The 17,422-nt window shown below is 44.1% G+C and overlaps 1 protein-coding gene across 10 annotated transcripts in view; it reads left to right on the top strand.

The window, feature by feature from the left end:
• The window catches only part of LOC118224633 (cAMP-specific 3',5'-cyclic phosphodiesterase 4D-like), a 92,562-nt gene that overhangs the window by 53,639 nt on the left and 21,501 nt on the right, over positions 1-17,422 (top strand). Inside the window, exon 1 of one of the 10 annotated variants that reach the window (XM_035412214.1) lies at positions 3,930-4,212. The exons of 8 other annotated variants lie outside the window; for them this stretch is intronic. In XM_035412214.1, coding sequence (XP_035268105.1) covers positions 4,151-4,212 — 62 coding nt within the window. In that variant the 5' untranslated portion in view covers positions 3,930-4,150. Of the gene's footprint in view, positions 1-3,929; positions 4,878-17,422 lie in introns of those variants that run through there. One more of the 10 variants, XM_035412212.1, reaches the window with a different exon arrangement.

Below are 17,422 nucleotides of genomic sequence, written 5' to 3'. Positions count from 1 at the left end.
AGGCCCGGAAAACAAAATTTCCATCGCAATCACCCATCTGATATGCGGGATGTTAATCACACAGTCTTGGCTGGCCTCTCACCCGCCTCTTTGTCACAGTGTGTTTATTGGCCCAGAGTCCACGGTGGAAGTTGTTTGCTCAAGAGTCATCCTGTAGCGAAGTAAACGCACGCGGCCGGGTCCAGCCCCTTCCTTTATACAGCCAGAAGGCAGTCCGCTGCTGCCCGGCTTCCTGTTCTCAGAGCGCAGCGCATGCGGGGATGTCCAAGATGGTGACGCACACATGAGAGAAGCCTGGGGCCAAAAGGGCGGTGGCCTGCGCTTTCGGGCCTTGTGAGCAACAGCTGCTCTGGGGGGGCGGGGGGGGGGACGACGACACTTGAAACACTTGAGATGATGTAGTGTTGTTCACAGGCTCGTTGGACCACGCTGAGCTGAGATCAGACCTACAGGGGTGGAGCCACTCGCTCTGCCCAAGCACCGCGTCACGGCAGGGAAACGGATGTGGAAGGTTTGGGTAACGGATTTAACAGGGCTGTGCAGTGAAACGGAAAGCCTTAGTGTCCCCAGTGCCTTGTGGTTTTCATTTACTCCTCATTTTGTTTGACCCGAAATGACTCGTTCTTTATTTTCTTAGGACACACCCTTTCCACAGGTGGCTTATATAGCTTGCATTCCTCCTCGCCATGATCCTTTTTACAGTGCAACTGGATCTTTGTGGAGCTGGTTCAGTTCTGATGCCTTGCTCAAGGTTGCAGTCACGGGGTCCCTCACAGGAATCAAACCTGCGACCACTACTAGGTTGTGACTGTAGCTCCTCACTTCAGCCACTTCTTTGCAGTTTAAGACAAGTAAACGTATCGCATGAAAAGAAAAGGAAGAGAAAGGATTTCTCGTGCATGATTTCACGGTCACACGCATCAAAATCCTCATCCATAGTGTAGCAATCGCAGCCCAGTACTGCAGACAATTGTGTCTCTAATGTGTCTCATTTCTCTGTATTTTGGCAGATAGCTGGCCCTCAGTTGTTTGCTGAGACGTGTATTAAAGCCTTTATACTTCTATAAGGCCAGGGAATAATGGAGTGGTAATTCTGAAGTTGAATGAGGTAGGATCTCCAGCTTGGGTGTGTGTAGTTGGGAGGGGGAGTCAGTGCTCCTTGCTTTTGTTCAGTATCGTTTTCCTTCTGTTCATTGTGAGGGGATGAGGTAACAAGTGAGCGAAAGGATCCTGCTGACGCATGTACGTATGCACAGCTTTATAGCTTTTAATTATAGGGAGATGCTTTATATAAAGAGAAACAAGGGTGTGTGATAACGGACAGGATGTAGCCAATTATTTATAGAGCTCACCAGCTAACACACGATAATGGCTATGTTGGATGTCCTGTCTCCCCTAAAAGGATGATGCATCTCAGCTGCTGAATGCTACTTTTGTCCGTGGGTGGGTTCATTCGGTCCTTTTTTGTTAAAACTTGAAGCATCGTCATGTGACTTTCTCAGCCTTTTTCAGATATTACTCGTTTACCCGTTGCTTAGAGAACCTGGCCTAATGCTGCACAAGGACTTTTGGAAAATGTTGTCTGGGAATACAGTAAGTTATCTGGATATCTTTTTTAACCATAACATTGCTTGTTTATTAACACATTTCCACAGAGCAGAAATGAGGAAATGCAATCAGGTGCGGTAGATGTGGTTTGAATGCCAAATTAATGGAAGAAAACTATATTTCTAAAATGGCCTTGTGGTATATTAAAATTAATTTGATGCAGTGTTGCTTCGCCACTGAGAGGGTTAATCGGTGAAGATAAACAACAATAAACAAAAATCATTTTTAACCAACAGAAATGTTTTAATGGGCGTTGGTCTATAAATAAATGGAAATAGAGGATTAAGTGTAATGAAGTATACATGGCATGAACTTGCCCTGCCCACTCTGATTTTGTGTAAATGGTCTGGCTCTGTTCTGTTCTATGTATATATGGGGACAGTTCCTCAGCCCTTGTGAGCGAGCTGTATGAAAGTAAAGTTCTGCCGGAAGTGTGACTTTTTAAAAACTATGATTCATTCCGTGGGCCTCCACCTGCCTCTGCTGTGGTCTATCGTCTGCTCTGGGTTAGTGAACGGAAACTAGCCTGACAGATGCAAGCCCTGTGCTGTATACCTGCTATGCAAAGTGGTTCGCAACATGTCTTGGATGAATATGAGAAGTTTAGAAACGCTAGATAGTTTGAGCTGAACTGTAGTCCATGTCTGCTGTGCTCCTCTCCCGCTGGGATAACATCTGTGTTTAGAGTGAGCTGTGGTTGTGCTGTATCGCTTGTGTACGGCAAGTACTGTGGCTACACTATCAATGTACTGTTTTGGGTTAATATGCTTCAGAGGTCTGCACATATGTGTAAGCAAAGCAGCACAATCAACCCTCTAAACAGTGGTGCAATTTTCTGCTGTACCACAGTGAAAATGTACATCTTGTAACATCATTGTGCAGTGCAGTTATCTTTATTTTGTGTCTTTTTCTTGTTTTTTTTTTCCTGAATGAAAGCAGTTTTGTAACCTGTTAAATATACACTTTGTTCTTTTAACACATAAGATATAACACTTCCTACCTCTTTAGACCATTCCACTTCTGGTCTTTCTGATCTACAGCCCTGTACCTATTTTTCTCTGCTGAGATAATTATCGCTAGTCCATGTCTAGCAGTCATTTACGGAGCATAAAAACGATCAGTAAATCAGAAGGCTCTGTTCACGTCTCTTTGTGATTCACTGCGTGGCACTGATCCTGGTAACACGAGCCCAAAAGATTCATGTTTCATTCTTCAGGACCATGAATCTTCAGAGCTCTGGCCTTGGAAGTCAGCAGAAGCTGTTTCAATGTCCTCTTATCATCAACAGGATGTGTTTGTTGGGGGGGGGGGGGGGGGGGTGGTAGGGTAGTCATGGTTATGAATCCAGCTCCTGTCCAAAACAGGTTCCGGGAATCGGTCAAACCCACGCTCGCACTCACCCGAGTGTGATGCAGTACGTAGGACGTCCTAACCTAACTGTGATGGGAAAATGCCTTCCCCCCCCTGCCCACTGACCCTCACTCACATCTGGATGGGATCTACTCCCCAGTTGAATAAATATTTACAGTGAGTTACTGGTTTCGACCCTGCAGGTTCCCGCTGGTGACACTGCAGTTAAAGTCCACTTTTCTGAGTGAGTGATTTTGGACCAGAGTCCAGGTCTGTGGGCAGGCTGGGGGATATTACTGTGGCAGGCATCCAGCGTCTATTTCCTTGCCTCATGGTTTGATCTGTAAACTGACATTGGTGTTGGTTTTCTTTTAGATGATGTCATTCATGCTAGTTTGCTTGCTTTACCGTATGTTATTTACCTTAAGCTGAATACTCAAATAGACTGTAAACTGTATAATTATTTTCTTATGACTAGTTGTAACCTGAAGCTTACTCTGTCTTTATATATACTCTCTTTTTATGAATGGTGTGTGAGACTGCTCCCTTTTTATTATTCCCCAATCATAATTTAAAGCTTTAACCTGAAGCCATATGACTGTGTGAAATAAACAAGTTTCACAGAATGTAGAATTTAGAATTTTGTGGCTCATTCTCACTGACTGACATTTTAACTCTCGTTTGGATCTGAGAAAAGAAAACTACAAAAGCACCTCAAGCTGAAAGCCAAACAGCGCTCTGAATGTTTCCTTCTTCAGGTTTCATCTGCTTAATTGAAGCAGCATGTGAGAGGTTGCAGAGTTCCCTTCCCGTTGTGCTGCCTGGGTTGTGAAGCGACTCTCAGGCTGAGGGCTGTGCAGTGAAGGGTTAACACTGGAGACAGTCTGAGGAGGCTACAGCCATGCTGCCCCTGAGCCCACCCCTTTTCAGAGCTGTGACCTCACAGTTAAATTGGCACTTGTTCACACACATGCACACACACACACACACACAGCGCAGGGCTCGTGTGTCTGGGTGTGCGGAAGACAGTCTCTTGCTCTTGCATGACTTCAGCTGTCAGAGGGAGTCGTGGCTGGTGGGGAGCTGAGCGGCGCAGGGGAGACCGAGAGAGAGAGAGAGAGAGAGAGACGGAGACGGAGACGAAGAGAGTGAAGGAGCATGTGAGCATGAGAGCTGTTTAAAGAATGAAACCATGGATAACTGCAAAAAGGCGGTGAAAGCAGGACACATTTTAACAGAGAAGAGAGAGCCCAGGTAACGGGTCTCGTTTTCTTGTGATCGATTCTGCCTCAGCCTTGGGCGAATCTGGACACTTTCTTCAAGATTTTCAACAGTGTGTTGCATTCTTGCCAGGCTGTGCATGAAGCATGTGGATGGCAAGTTCCCCACTGAAAGAAATCTCACCAGCACAGCCAGCCCGAAGGCTGTCACTGAATGAAAATGTGATTATTTGACAAATGGGATCTGCGGGAGCAAGATTTGATTTGTGTTTCTGAGAAGAGTTATGAGAGAGACGAATAAGGAGAATTGCCCGTTACAGCCTGAGTAAGCTCTCGGAAGGACACCGTTATTGTTCTTGCCACTTTTCCACTTTTTCCTTTTGGACGTAACGTTTGAGCGGCTATGGGAACCAGGTTTAGCTTGAGGAAACCAGGGTCGCGCGAAAGGAAGGGCACAGGCACACGTTAGGGCTCCCGCTCCTGCCGAGAAGGAAGGAGCTAACGAGAGAAGGAGCGAGAGAGCTGGCGTGTGTGAGAGAGAGAGAGAGGAGAAAAAGAGACCGCGGGAAATATGAGTTTGCCAACGAACTGTGCGTTTCTCGCCCCTGCTGATCGGGCATTTACAGTGCGAAATGGGAACATCTGTGGATCCCCGTGTGCGGTCAACCGACCCATTGACATCGTCCAGAAGCGCAGGCGGTAATTATTTTTCCTTTACTTTCTGTGTTCCTGAACCTCGAGGGCTCTCTGAAGCACCATCGCCTAACGGCATCCTCACTGGTTGTCTTTGTAGTTTCAGGGGTTGGTGTGGTTCTGAAAGGAGATAGCGACATGCTTGATTTGACCATCGCTGTTGAGACTTTCCACGGGTGGCATCCCACAGTGCCACAGCATACCGTGCCAGCTGGTGTACGTTAGGGTTGGGGTTGGACTTTTTTCATCCTAGGTGGCTCAGCTTGTGGTTTCCGTCCCCCACGCAGTAAGAAAGAAACACACAGCTGCAGCGGTGGCTACTTCTGTTTCCTGGTGGGCGGAGCCTAAGGTCTGGCCTAAGGTTGCACTTAATTGCAAACACATTGCTCTGTTACACAGGTGAAGTGGGGACTATTCAGTTTCATTCAGTGGACTCTCTTTTTTAAAAGTCTCATTTACTTGTGTCCTTTATGCTTTGTTGCATGATACACAGGACACAGTGTAGACTCTAGCAGATGGCAGTGACTGAAAGGAACCATTATATTTCATCCCACAAGGACACACATGTATGCAAGTTACCCTGCTCCTGTCAAAGGACGGAACTGCTGAGGAAATATGAGCAATCTGACATTTTATATCCGAGATGGCAAGCTCTTGTACGAGAGGTAGATTGGTGAAATAAGTTCAGATATATTCACGCTGTTGTCTTCTTCAGAAGGTAAATTCAGAAGCTGAGGTACAGATAATAGGTCAGTCAGAGCTGTAGTGTTGCATGGGCTTCAGCCCATCTGCTCAGTGAAAAGATTCTGCCTGTCAGTTAGAACTTAAATAGAAATTTCTCCTAAGATTCAAATTATTGTGTTTTGAATGCTGCAAAAAAGACGCACAGTAAAAAAAATGTCCACTCCGTTACATTATATCGGAGGGTATATGTGTACTGTAAAATACTGTAATAGTGGTTTGTCGTTAGGGGTGGACAGGAAATGATGCGCAGAAGCTGATACCATAGCTAGGGTGTCTGGAGTCAGATTGTATGCATCTCTGTCCTCCCTGATCACAGCTTCTTTACTGTCTGTTCACTGCGATATTCCCTACTCTCCACCATTTACCATCTATGCCCTATTTACTGGGGTTGGGAACACCCAATATGATGCCCATGTGACCAGTTCAGCTTCCTGCAGTTAACAGTTATAGTTCTTCTATGATTTCAAGTTACTTGAGATCTCGTCAAATTAGATTAAGTAACTTTTAGCCAACTTTTATCTTGTTGAAAAGGATAACATTCTCTTGGTTACTGTTCTTTTTCCTCATAAAATGTAATTTTGTTTTATGCAGAGCAAAAATTTGTTGTGAGGGGTTTCATTTTGTTCATGTGTGGTCCTTATTACATGAATAGCAAATATCAGAGTGAGAGTACTGAACTTCTCATGACCCTGGAACCTTGGAAAACTGCATTAGTAATTATATAAATTCTGTTTTCCCCTTGAATACTTTGGGGGTTCTGTTTTAAAAAAAAGTTCAGGAGAGCTCTTCACTCAAAATAAATGACTGTGTCATAAGATGGCTTTATGACAAATGTGTTGCTTTTATCTGCACAGTAGGGATAGCCTGTTATTGGACTTAGGCAGTGTATAAGGTAACATCTGTGAAAGTTATTACAAAGCCCAACATGCTCCTTGCTTGCCAGGGCCCTGTCCAATGTGCACTGTCCAGTTAGCAACAATTATTTATATTCTTGCCATCATTAACAGTAAAGTAACGGGAGTAGAAGAAGCCAGAAAGGTCCTCCATACTGTTCAGAAGGGAAATTAAGTCAGCAGAAGGGAAATTTAGATGTAGGCATAAAAGTTTATCATGACAGTATACCTGACAGAAACATGGATAGAGAAGCCTAGGAGTGTATACAGGGAGGTTTTCTTGTCATTTTGGAATTCACCATCAATTACATAGTCAGTGATAAAACACCCATGCTTATAAAGTGATTTTCATTAAGGGATATTCCCCCTGTATTGCAGGTAAAATCCTTGTCTGATCATAACAGACAGATTACAGTGCAGCCTGAGAAGTGATTATCTGGCACATGTACAGTAAATATGGTGTGTCTTGCGTGTTTCTGACTGTGGATGTCGGCCTCATTAAAACCATATCATTAATTGGATTAAGGTGATTATTAAACTGGTTGTTCTGGGGATCCAACTGATCATGTTTCAAAGTAATCCTGCTCTAGTTTCCTGACTCCATCACAAAAGCTGTGTTTGGTCCGTGCATGCAATATCAGTGTCCACTTATAATAGTGCCTTTTTGTTCCTACTACATGCAATAGATGACCACATAAGCAGGTAATCATCATAATACGTAATGACAACCATAAGACAACTGAATATTGTGGTCTTTCAGCATCCATTTTCTGTATTTCATTTGCTGGATGCTTAACTAATAATTTCTCCTCATTTCGCAGCGTAGTTCTCAATTTGTGCTTTTCATACTGGTTAGAATCCGCCCACCGAAAACGAACTGTTTCATGTTGAGTGTCCCTAGTCTGGCAGCGTTCAAACGGACGTGATTCACTTCACATCTTGCAGATGATGAGTTTCATTTGCGACTGTTGTGAGGATCTGTGACAGGCGTCGGACGGAGGAGGCGCCAGGCCACGCGGTACGTCACAGATCTGCCAGTGGAGAGTGATTCAGCTCGGTGTCCTTTCCTTGCTCTGAGCTTTAGTGCCCGTGCCGCTTCTTCATCTCTGAAGAAGCTGAAAACTGGGCTAGAAAATATGAACAGATGAGCAGACGCAAACGTTTTACATATCGTGTATTTCTGTGTGTGTGTGTGTGTGTGTGTGTGTGAATGAATGTGTATTCATTATATAAATGTATGTATGTATATATCAGTAGCGTTGATGTGGTGTACCTGTATTTGTGACTGGGTGCACATGGATCTGCTGATTTAAAGCAAGCCTTGGTACTGAAGGCATCAGTTGCGGTCAAAATCAACTTCTACTGTATCTGTAACTCAATAAATATGTCTGAAATATGAGATTCTTGTTTCTATTTAGGTGCACTGTTGTGGCAGGTTTTTTTGTGTTAATGAGAGTTAAACATCAGCTGCAATATTTTAAGTCTGGACGGCTTCTTGAATATCCTGTTGGCCTCTGACCTGGCTGGCTTGGTGAGGTAATTATGAAGGGAAGAGTTTGATTAATTGGCATCACTTCAGCCGAAATGCACAGGATCACTTGTATGCAATAAGAAGTTTGGACTGATGTTACCGAAGACGTCTGGCTATAATTTCACAGAGGTCAGTTTTACTCAGCGCTGCTAAGCCATGCTATTTGCTTGAATGGAAAGGTCTTAGAAGGCACAGCTCATCTCTATGATGACAAAAAACTTTGTGTTTGATTTTGTTGTTGAGTGACCTTTTTCACGGCCTGTTTATTCAATGGGCCACAAGTTAATTTGCCTTCTTAAATAATAACAAAATATCAGGAACCGTTGCTAAAAAACGCCTTTTTAAAATACATCTGAAGCGCATTCTGAAACAGTTCAGAGCCAAGAAAGCTGTGTTCAGTGACTGGGCACTTGTTGACAATGATAAGCGCTGCTGTGGAGATATTGGAATAATCATGTATGTGGCTACGCATGATCTCTTCTTAGAATCCAGCACCACATAGAAAGGATGAAGACAAAGTTATCCAAAAAACTGAAGTAGAAGAGAAGTTCTGTGGCATTTTCCTTGTACAACAATATGTTTGTCATGTCCGTGCATAAAATGAAATGTTGAAGGCTTTGTAATACAAGAGGGGCACCTGGAATGTTTCCTCCTTTATGATTTCTAACATTTCCCCCCATTGTTTTTGCAATCCAGTCATGCTGCTGCATTTCTTCATCATTTGAGGGGTGGTGGTGCGAGCTGAGAGGAGAGGAGAGGAGGGGGAGGAGAGGAGGGGAGACTGCCGAGCTTCACTCCGATGCTCACCCTGCTCTTTGTTCCACCTCAGGCTGTAATGGCTTACTTAGAGTGGAGGTGGCATAGGCGGCTTTTGCCCGGGCCTTAATCACTCGCTCATTGAAACGTACCTATTAAAGCCACAGGAGCTTCTCTATAAAGCTTTTCTGCGCCGTGCCCTCCCTCCTCCTCCCCTCGTTGTTTTTTCCGAGAGAAAAACAGGCAGTCTCGCCCCTCTCCCCGTTTCCCGCAGATTGAGCCTGTATGCCCAGCTGCTCCACTGCTTAATTGTGGCGGTCAATGAATGGTATAGGGTGATCGATCGGCATCGACGCCGGGTCCAAATAAAGAACTCCTCTGCTGTCACCATAATCAGGCTCCACAGGCACACGGCTGCGAGCGTGCGCCAGCCAGAGAGCTGTCACTGTCCTCTCTGGGGGATGGGCTCGGACTGCTCTCAGGTGTGTGTGCGTGTGTGTGCGTGTGTGTGTGCGTATGTGTGTGTGTGTGTGTAAGTGTGTGTATATGTGTGTGTGTGCATGTGTGTGAGTGTGTGTGTGTGTGAGAGTGTATATGTGTGCATGTGTGTGTGTGTGTGTGCATGTGTGTGAGTGTGTGTTTAAACCCTATGTGTGTGTGCGCGTGCGTGTTAATGTGTGAGTGTGTGCGTGTGCATCTGTGTGTGTGTGTGTGTGTGTGTGTGCATGCATGCGTGTGTCCATGTGTGTGTGTGCATGTGTGTGCATGTGTGTTTGTGTGAGTGTGTGTGTTTTAACCCTATGTGTGTGTGCGCGTGCGTGCTAGTGTGTGAGTGTGTGCGTGTGTGTGCATGTTCTTGTGCATATGTGTGGGTTATATCTGAACTGCCCTCCTTCTTATTCTTTTGTTTTGAAGAGTACTGACTAAGCTTCAAATTACTGTCAGTAGAACTCTGTGTTCCGCTCGGCGATCACTGGATTAATTGTGTGGCCTCAACGCACAGCAGTTTACGGTGTGGTTTTACAGCTCATTGTTGTGTAAAAGTCTAAGGGACTGTGAGAAATTAGAGGGCCTCATTCAGAGCCTCTCTCTTCATTGTCTGTGTGAACACGGAGGTGTTTAATCCCAGTGCATAATCCACCAATCGCGGCGCGGCACAGTATTAGTCAAACCACCAGCCGGGCCGGGAGACACTGTGGGCCGGGCCCTCGTCTGTTATTCTCCTGCAAGGGCGCATCTCCAGACGCGAACGGCACTGTCTCCAAACAAACAGCCGCTGCAGAGGCGCCGCGGCGCTGGGGAGGGCCCTTACAGATGTGTTTGACGTCAGCCGCCAGCTGCACGTGGGCCGGCCCATTTTCAGCAAAGAGGTTGCAGGCCCCCGCTGCAAAAATACGTCCTCCGCTTTTCCACATCTTTGTTTTTCCGAGAGATGAGAAGGCAGAGATTACCGCTTCAGACGAGCCCCCCCCCCCCCCCCCCCCCCCCCCCCATATCTCTGCTCTGATTCCATTCCCGAGCATTCCACCTATCAGCACAACAGACAGCAGCGCTCCCCTTTTTCAAGTAGGTGGTTAAACAAAGCAATCTACTTAAAATACAAATAAAGCCAAAGGAGCCAAGACAGGTCCAGCCTAGTGCTGGCAGCGAGATGCACTGAAAATAACCTGCCTGAAGCCTGGAAAAAGTAAAGATAAGATGTATAAATAAGTAAATACATCACACGTTTAATTATGTAACATGCATTTCATGCGTGGTGTAGCCTCCCTCTCCCTGCTTCTCATATTTGTTACTAATATTTGCCTTATGGCTGCCAGTTATCTGGTTTCCCATTGGGGGGGGGGGGATATGAACAAAGAGCTAGAGGCACAGGTAGTGTACAAAGAGAGGAGGCCGCTGTGTGTGACAGAGGGGTCAGTGATCGATGCTTTGACATACTTTGTAAGGGAGCCTGGCGCTGGTATGAGAGAGGCAGGCGAATGGTTGGATTTCATTTCTCGCCGCGTGGATTCAATTCAAGGTGAGCGAGATATTTTTGCGAGTGCCAGGACCCCTTCCTTTATCTCTTTATCGGGTTACATGGCTTTGGCATGTTTACGCAGACCTGCTCTGTTTTTCCTCTTTGGATCGTCCAGGAAAAGTCAAGCACTGACAGATTTTAGAGGAAGCAAGTAGATGCGCAGGGTACTCGAAGAAGAATGTGTCACAGAGTCAGTCTTATTGAGCAGAAAAAGTGCATTCTCTCTGGGCCCCCCCCCCTCCCCCCTTACTGGTATCCTGCAGTGGCAGTTTTCGCTCTGTGGTTAGGCCAGCGATGGGCCCACATGGTCTGACAGCAGCTTATCTGTCTTTTTCAGACTGTGGAACAGGCCGTTCTGACGTCACACGGGCAGCTAGGATTGATAGTTCAGTGTTCTGGAATGCAACAGCGGTGACATTCTAGAAGCAGGGTGGCCTCATTTGATACACATGCTCTGGAGTACTGCCACTTAAATAGACAGGCTCCCTGGCTGTGGGTTAATGGAAGTGCGTGTGTGTGTACATATACCGTTAGGAAACTAGCGGTGTCGTCCTGCTTGATAATATATTACTTAATGCCGCCACTTTTTGTCTCACATTGTTGATTCATGCAGGCCAGTGTAGAGTTCAGTCATATTCCGATGATGAATAAGGCAGAGGTGCAAAGGTTACGCATAAAAACTTTTCCACGAGAGGCCTGCTGTTGTCCCAAACCTCACCTCTTAACCCCAGAACGTTGTACAGTGGTTTGTATTTTGTCTGTCCTCAACTAAAAATATTTACTTTTTCTGTTGCTTTTAGTTTTAGGTATAAACCTTTGCCTACTTTCCCTCATCTCATTATTTACTGCAGCAGTATTAGTGTAGTACTGTTGTTCTGTCGGAGCAGTATTGACTGGGGAATAATTAATAAATCAGAAAAAATATTTATATTACACTGTTATTTATTGAAACATTCCATGTTATTTTTGATTGGCTGTTATTGTCTGACATACGTTGTCTGGATAGAGATGCCCAAATGATACTGTGGATGGAAATATAGGTTATGTTTCTTGAAGACCATTTGGTAAGAATAGACTACAAGTCAAGGTTTTGCATGAAATAGATTATAAATGGATGCAATACTAGGAAGAATAATAATGGAAAAAAATAATAATGAATTGACTGACTGCCCTGTGGGTAAATACGCAATTTAGTACGTTTTCTGATGTCTTCTCACAAATTCCCTAACCTTCTGAGAATGTTGCATCCAAGAGTATCTGGTGTTGCGCTGTGATCTGGCAGGATACTGAAAGATGGTTTTGGTAGAAGTTCAGAGTTCCAGAGTTCTGTCATAGTTCTGTGAGGTTCTGGGAGACACTCCCCCAACCTGCCACTTTACTCAGCGTCTACTGCACAAACCAGGGGTGAAAACCTACATTTAAACATTTTTGGCTGCTGTCCATAAGATTATGCAACATGAGGAAAATGTCTATTGCATCTTGAGCTTTCTTCTCACTTTGCCCTCATCCAACATATTAGAACAAAAAAACAAGTCTCCTTGCTTGAAGCCATCGAATATTTGCTGTAATAGCAAAGGCCAAGGATTACTCTGTATCTACTCTGATGGTCCTAATGCTCTGAAAGTCATTCAGTTCTGTGATTGTACTTTAATGATTCTACAGATGATGGTACAGCTCCCTTGTCCACCCTGGAACATTCATAAGCTGTGGGCCCCAACATTCATGTCCTGCTTTCTTTACTTCCAAGTGTCAGGCACAGTTTACTGCTGTCACCTCCACCGAGTTCAGCTCGATCGCACGTATTTTAGAGTGGGACGTGCCGCAGCCCACGCTAGCTCTGTTTGCCTTCAGCGGTGCGCTGTGACCCGCTCTCTCCGCTTGCGTGTGCTTTCTTACCCATGCGCCATCTTACCTGACTGTCATTTTGTTACATTTTCCAAATGTGCATTTCCCATCCCCTGAATAAGCTGCACCTTGCCTTCCGTGGGCTGATCTGACTTGGCAAGGTTCTGGAATTTTGAACTAGCGCAGATTTATTTTAAGTTCCGTGCGCAGTCACTGACACATGGAAAGTGAGCTGCTGTTTTCTTGCACTCTGAAAACGGAGTGGTTCCTGCTTGTTAATAAACAGGTGTCTGTACCCCTGGAGGTAATTACTGTTTCCTCCCTATTAAGAGTGACTGTGTGCTGGGTATTGACTGATCCTTGCGGGGGAGGGGCTTGCTGAGGGGCCTTCAGGTTGGCGGCATCTCTTGGAAAGCTCCGCAGGGCCGATCAGAGTCTTGCTTTTCTTTCGGCGCAGATGGGAGACCTTGGAAGGGGAGGAAAGGGAAGTGAGCTGAGGAACAGACGGTTAGTTTGGAGTAATATAAACATTTTAAAGACTTCACAGGGGTGCGGTATGGTTGGCTTTAAACAAGAGAAAACAGTTCCTGAGCACCAGGGAGCACGGGCACTGTCCTCTGAACTGTGGTAAACTGGTTTAGCTGCTCAGTCAGTGGTGAGAAGGTGCACAAGCACCTGTTCACCTGGACAGTATGTTAAATTTGAAATTTAGCAGACTTATCCAGAGTGTCTTACACACACTTTTTCTGTTTTTACATAAAGCCCATGCAGCTGGATATTTTACTGAAATACCGGTTAAATACATTGTTCCTCTGTAGTGCAGGATTGCCTCAGCTGGGAATCAAACCCACAATCTTTGAGTTGCATGCCCAGTGCCACAACCATTAAACTGCAGTGGATATCCTTTGCCACAATTAAAAGAAAGAGGTCTGAGCATATACAGTCTGACCCAGAATTATTTGCACCCTTGATGAAAATGAATGGAAAAGACTCTATAATATAAACAACACAGATAAGTACTATATTTAACACTCAAACATAATTTTAAAACTATATACTGTTTATTACAAATGAAATCTTTCTTTAAAAAAATTCATTGAGTAATACTATTTTATCAAAACATAGGTGTACAAATGATGGGCACCTATAGAGATTATTTTAAGTAAATTAAAACAAGGTTAAATCTGCAGTGAAATTCAAAAGGTATAAATTAATCTCAGTCTTAAGGAACGGTTTCATGGCTTTCCATCATCTCCTGTTTCATTGGGCTATTAAAATGAGTTAACACATGGAAAAATCCCTTTGCCATCCATCCCCATTGGGAAAGCCAAAGAACTGTCAAATCAGTAGAGACAGATGGTTGTTGACCTACACGAATTAGGTAATGGGTATAAAAATACGTTAATGGGTTGATAAGCCACTAAGCACTGTGTAATTATCAAAAAGTCTGAAACATATGCAACAGTTTCAACCTTGCCAGAAAGTGAGTGCAAGTACTTTTGTCCCCACCCACAGTGAGGAATATGGTGAGGGAAAGAAAGAACTCAAAAATACCAGTTTAAGAACTGCAGTTTAATTGCATCTCGGGGTCACAAAGACTCTAAATCAATCATGAAATGCCACCTCTGTTCCAACTAACTTTCTTGAGGGGTTGCAACAAGAAAGCCGTAATGAGAGTACTATGCAAATTCAAGGGTCTGGACTTTTCTAAACGTCATTGTAACTATGAATGGAACCAGGTGCTTTGGTCAGAAGAGATTAAAATTAAACTTTTGGCCACATACACTGCTGCCATGTTTGAAGAAGGAAGAACACCTCATACCTACTATCAGATGGAGGTGGATCATTGAGGTTTTGGTGCTGTCTTACTGTCATTGTCTAGGAGTTCTTGTTAAGATTGCTAGCGTAATGAATTCCACCAAGTGCTGGAACATTTCAGTTGAAAACCTGGTCGCTTCTGCCAGGAAGCTGAATGGCTGAGACTTGGCAGTAAGTGGGTCTTTCATCAAGACCATGACCCCAAACATATCTCAGGTTCAAAACAAAAATATTTCTGTGAAAAGAAAAGCAATGAAGCAGTGTTTTCCATTGGCCATCTGAGTCACACTTAGACCATAGGGGCGACATAGCTCAGGAGGTAAGACTGATTGTCTGGCAGTCAGAGGGTTGCCGGTTCAAACCCCGCCCTGGGCATGTCGAAGTGTCCTTGAGCAAGACACCTAACCCCTAACCCCTAACTGCTCTGGCGAATGAGAGGCATCAATTGTAAAGCGCTTTGGATAAAAGCGCTATATAAATGCAGTCCATTTACCATTTACCATATTGAAAACCTGTAGTCTGAATTGAAGAGGGAGTCCATATGTCCAAACCTAAGGTTATTGAGCATCTCCAATGGTTATGGAGGAATGGTTCAAGATCCCTTCAAATATGTTCTCCAACCTTATCACATATTTGGGAAAAGGCTGAGTGCTTTTATCCTTGCATGATATTTTTGTAGATTCCATTGAATCATGAATGGAGTACTCAGAAATGGTGTTATTTGTTTTCTTTTTTGTGAACTTTATCAAGTATCCATTAATTCAGGACCCGACTATGATAGTGTTACACAGTATATTGTGCTAAATAATTGTGTACAGTGTAAAGTAAGCTTATCAATCATCTGTCCAGTATGTCAATTCAGTAACTCGACCATAAGCAGGATCCAACCAAACAAAACCTGTGAACAACTCACAGTTGGTTATATAATCGTTACAGTTTTCTCATTCATTAGCTGTCTCATTCTGAAGCTTGATCTGCACACATTTCTTGGCAGCCATTTTTTGTTGCTCTCTGGCGAGCAGCTGTCTGTCTGTCACCATTAGTTCAGGGGCTTTGGTAATTGTTAAGTACGGAAAAGTACGGAACAGGCAGTGATGGGGGCTCATTCCCAGACTTGGCAAAACCCAGCAAGAGAAATACAAAAGCACTGCATAGATACAACACTTTGACACACAGTACCTCTTGATGATATAATGACCCAAAATAATTGACTGTTTTTGACTCATAAAATATGTTTGAGATTATGCTGATTTGCTGAACTCTGCTCATTTTCCAATTACATCATCAAGCATTTCTTGTTGATGTAATCAGAAGTAATCATGCTTTGTCATCTGTTTTGATACTTTTAATATTCATCTGGTGTTGGCAGTATTCATACGCTGCTATCAATCTGCTCACCACTAAGATTAATGTCCTGTATATACTGCAGGAGTTACAGATATTTTTAGCTCATGATGCCAGTTGTTTTACTATAAATTATATGGCTGTGAAAAATATTTGATTCAGTTTTGACAGGACATTTCTGTTTTGAAAGGTCCCGTTCCATTTGAGAATGTAATGCCATTTCTAAAGGGCAGTGCTATTCAGTGTTTGCAGATCCTGCTTCAATTCTACCTTGCTTGCACTGGAAGTTATGGCGCAAGGTCAGAACTGCAACAGGGCTATACATCCTTTAAGTTTCAGTGCTATAGGCCTAACTGATACTGTTCAAGTTGTATGCAGTTGACCATTCAACTATGCGTGCCTTTCTCTTCCAGCATGTTCAAAGTTCAGAGTTCAGAATGGACTCGACAATTGGATGGGAAATAGGTTACCGTCCCAGGTTGATGCACCCACATATACAGTAAAGCCGCAAAACAAATATAACTTTGGGGGCAGAGGTCAGTGTGGTTGTAATTTGTAAAACTTGACGCAGCAGCGCCGATTTCTGTCCTGCTGTGGGCCATTTGTCAGCGTCTTATGGGAGATCATCCTGTTGTTCCTCGCTGTGGGAACCCAGCCAAACATTCTGGAGTGCAGCGAGCGACAGTAGGTAGGCAAAAGGCCACTGCAGAAATTATAAACCTGTGCAGTTATGGGAAGCACTCTGTTGGCTTGGTGTCATCTTTTCATATGTGCAACAGTCAAAACTTACCATTGGTTTGATATGCCATGGCAAATTTGTTATTACTATCAGCTTTTGAAGAAAGATGAATCAGCATGGTTGAGTTATTGTTTTATTCTTTTTATTGGACAGAAGTGCATTTCCAAAGCATCTTACAGAGAATTAGTAGACACAAAGTCAGAGCAGATTACAAGAGCAAACCACAATTTACAATGTGCTTCTACAGCAAATGGTAACACTCTACATTCCATAATGGGTGTAGGTCAACAAATGGTGCATACGGATAAGGCATTCCCTCCCAGTTACAGGTCAGGGAGGCTGTTGTGGAAAATTCCATCTTATCCTATGTAAATCAATACTGATGTATTTGCTTCTAACCCAATTATTGAAGAAGACCCCAACAGGGTGCGACCCAACAGGAATTGTCCCCGTTGGCCCTCTCTCATTGATCCATGCTTGGTATCGCCTTTCGACATGTTTCAAATTGGATGAAGCCCCCTTCTGGAGAGATTACCAGGTACAGGATCCCAGGTTTGAGAACAAGCCAGGGATTTCTCTTGGGTTCCATTTCCCTGTGTCTGTGCAGGTTCGTCAGTGGCATTACAGGGGCAGGTGGATGTATGGTGTTCTTAGCACATATCCACCAAAATCTGAACTCTGTGTTTTCCGAGTAAAAGGCTCTTATTAGCAAAAGGCTGTACACCTTGAAATGATGAATAAGACGTTTGGAAACGAGGATGTCCTCCATCCTCTGACTGACCCCAGATTCACTGACTGCCTTTTCAGGGACAGCCCATACCATGCTCTACTCTGAGGTTACCACTGGCGTCAGTTAGTGTT

Source organism: Anguilla anguilla, chromosome 4, assembly GCF_013347855.1.
Source record: "Anguilla anguilla isolate fAngAng1 chromosome 4, fAngAng1.pri, whole genome shotgun sequence".
Classification (NCBI taxonomy): domain Eukaryota; kingdom Metazoa; phylum Chordata; class Actinopteri; order Anguilliformes; family Anguillidae; genus Anguilla; species Anguilla anguilla.
Note: the sequence above shows the minus strand (reverse complement) of the source record. Positions and strands in the feature narration are given on the sequence as shown.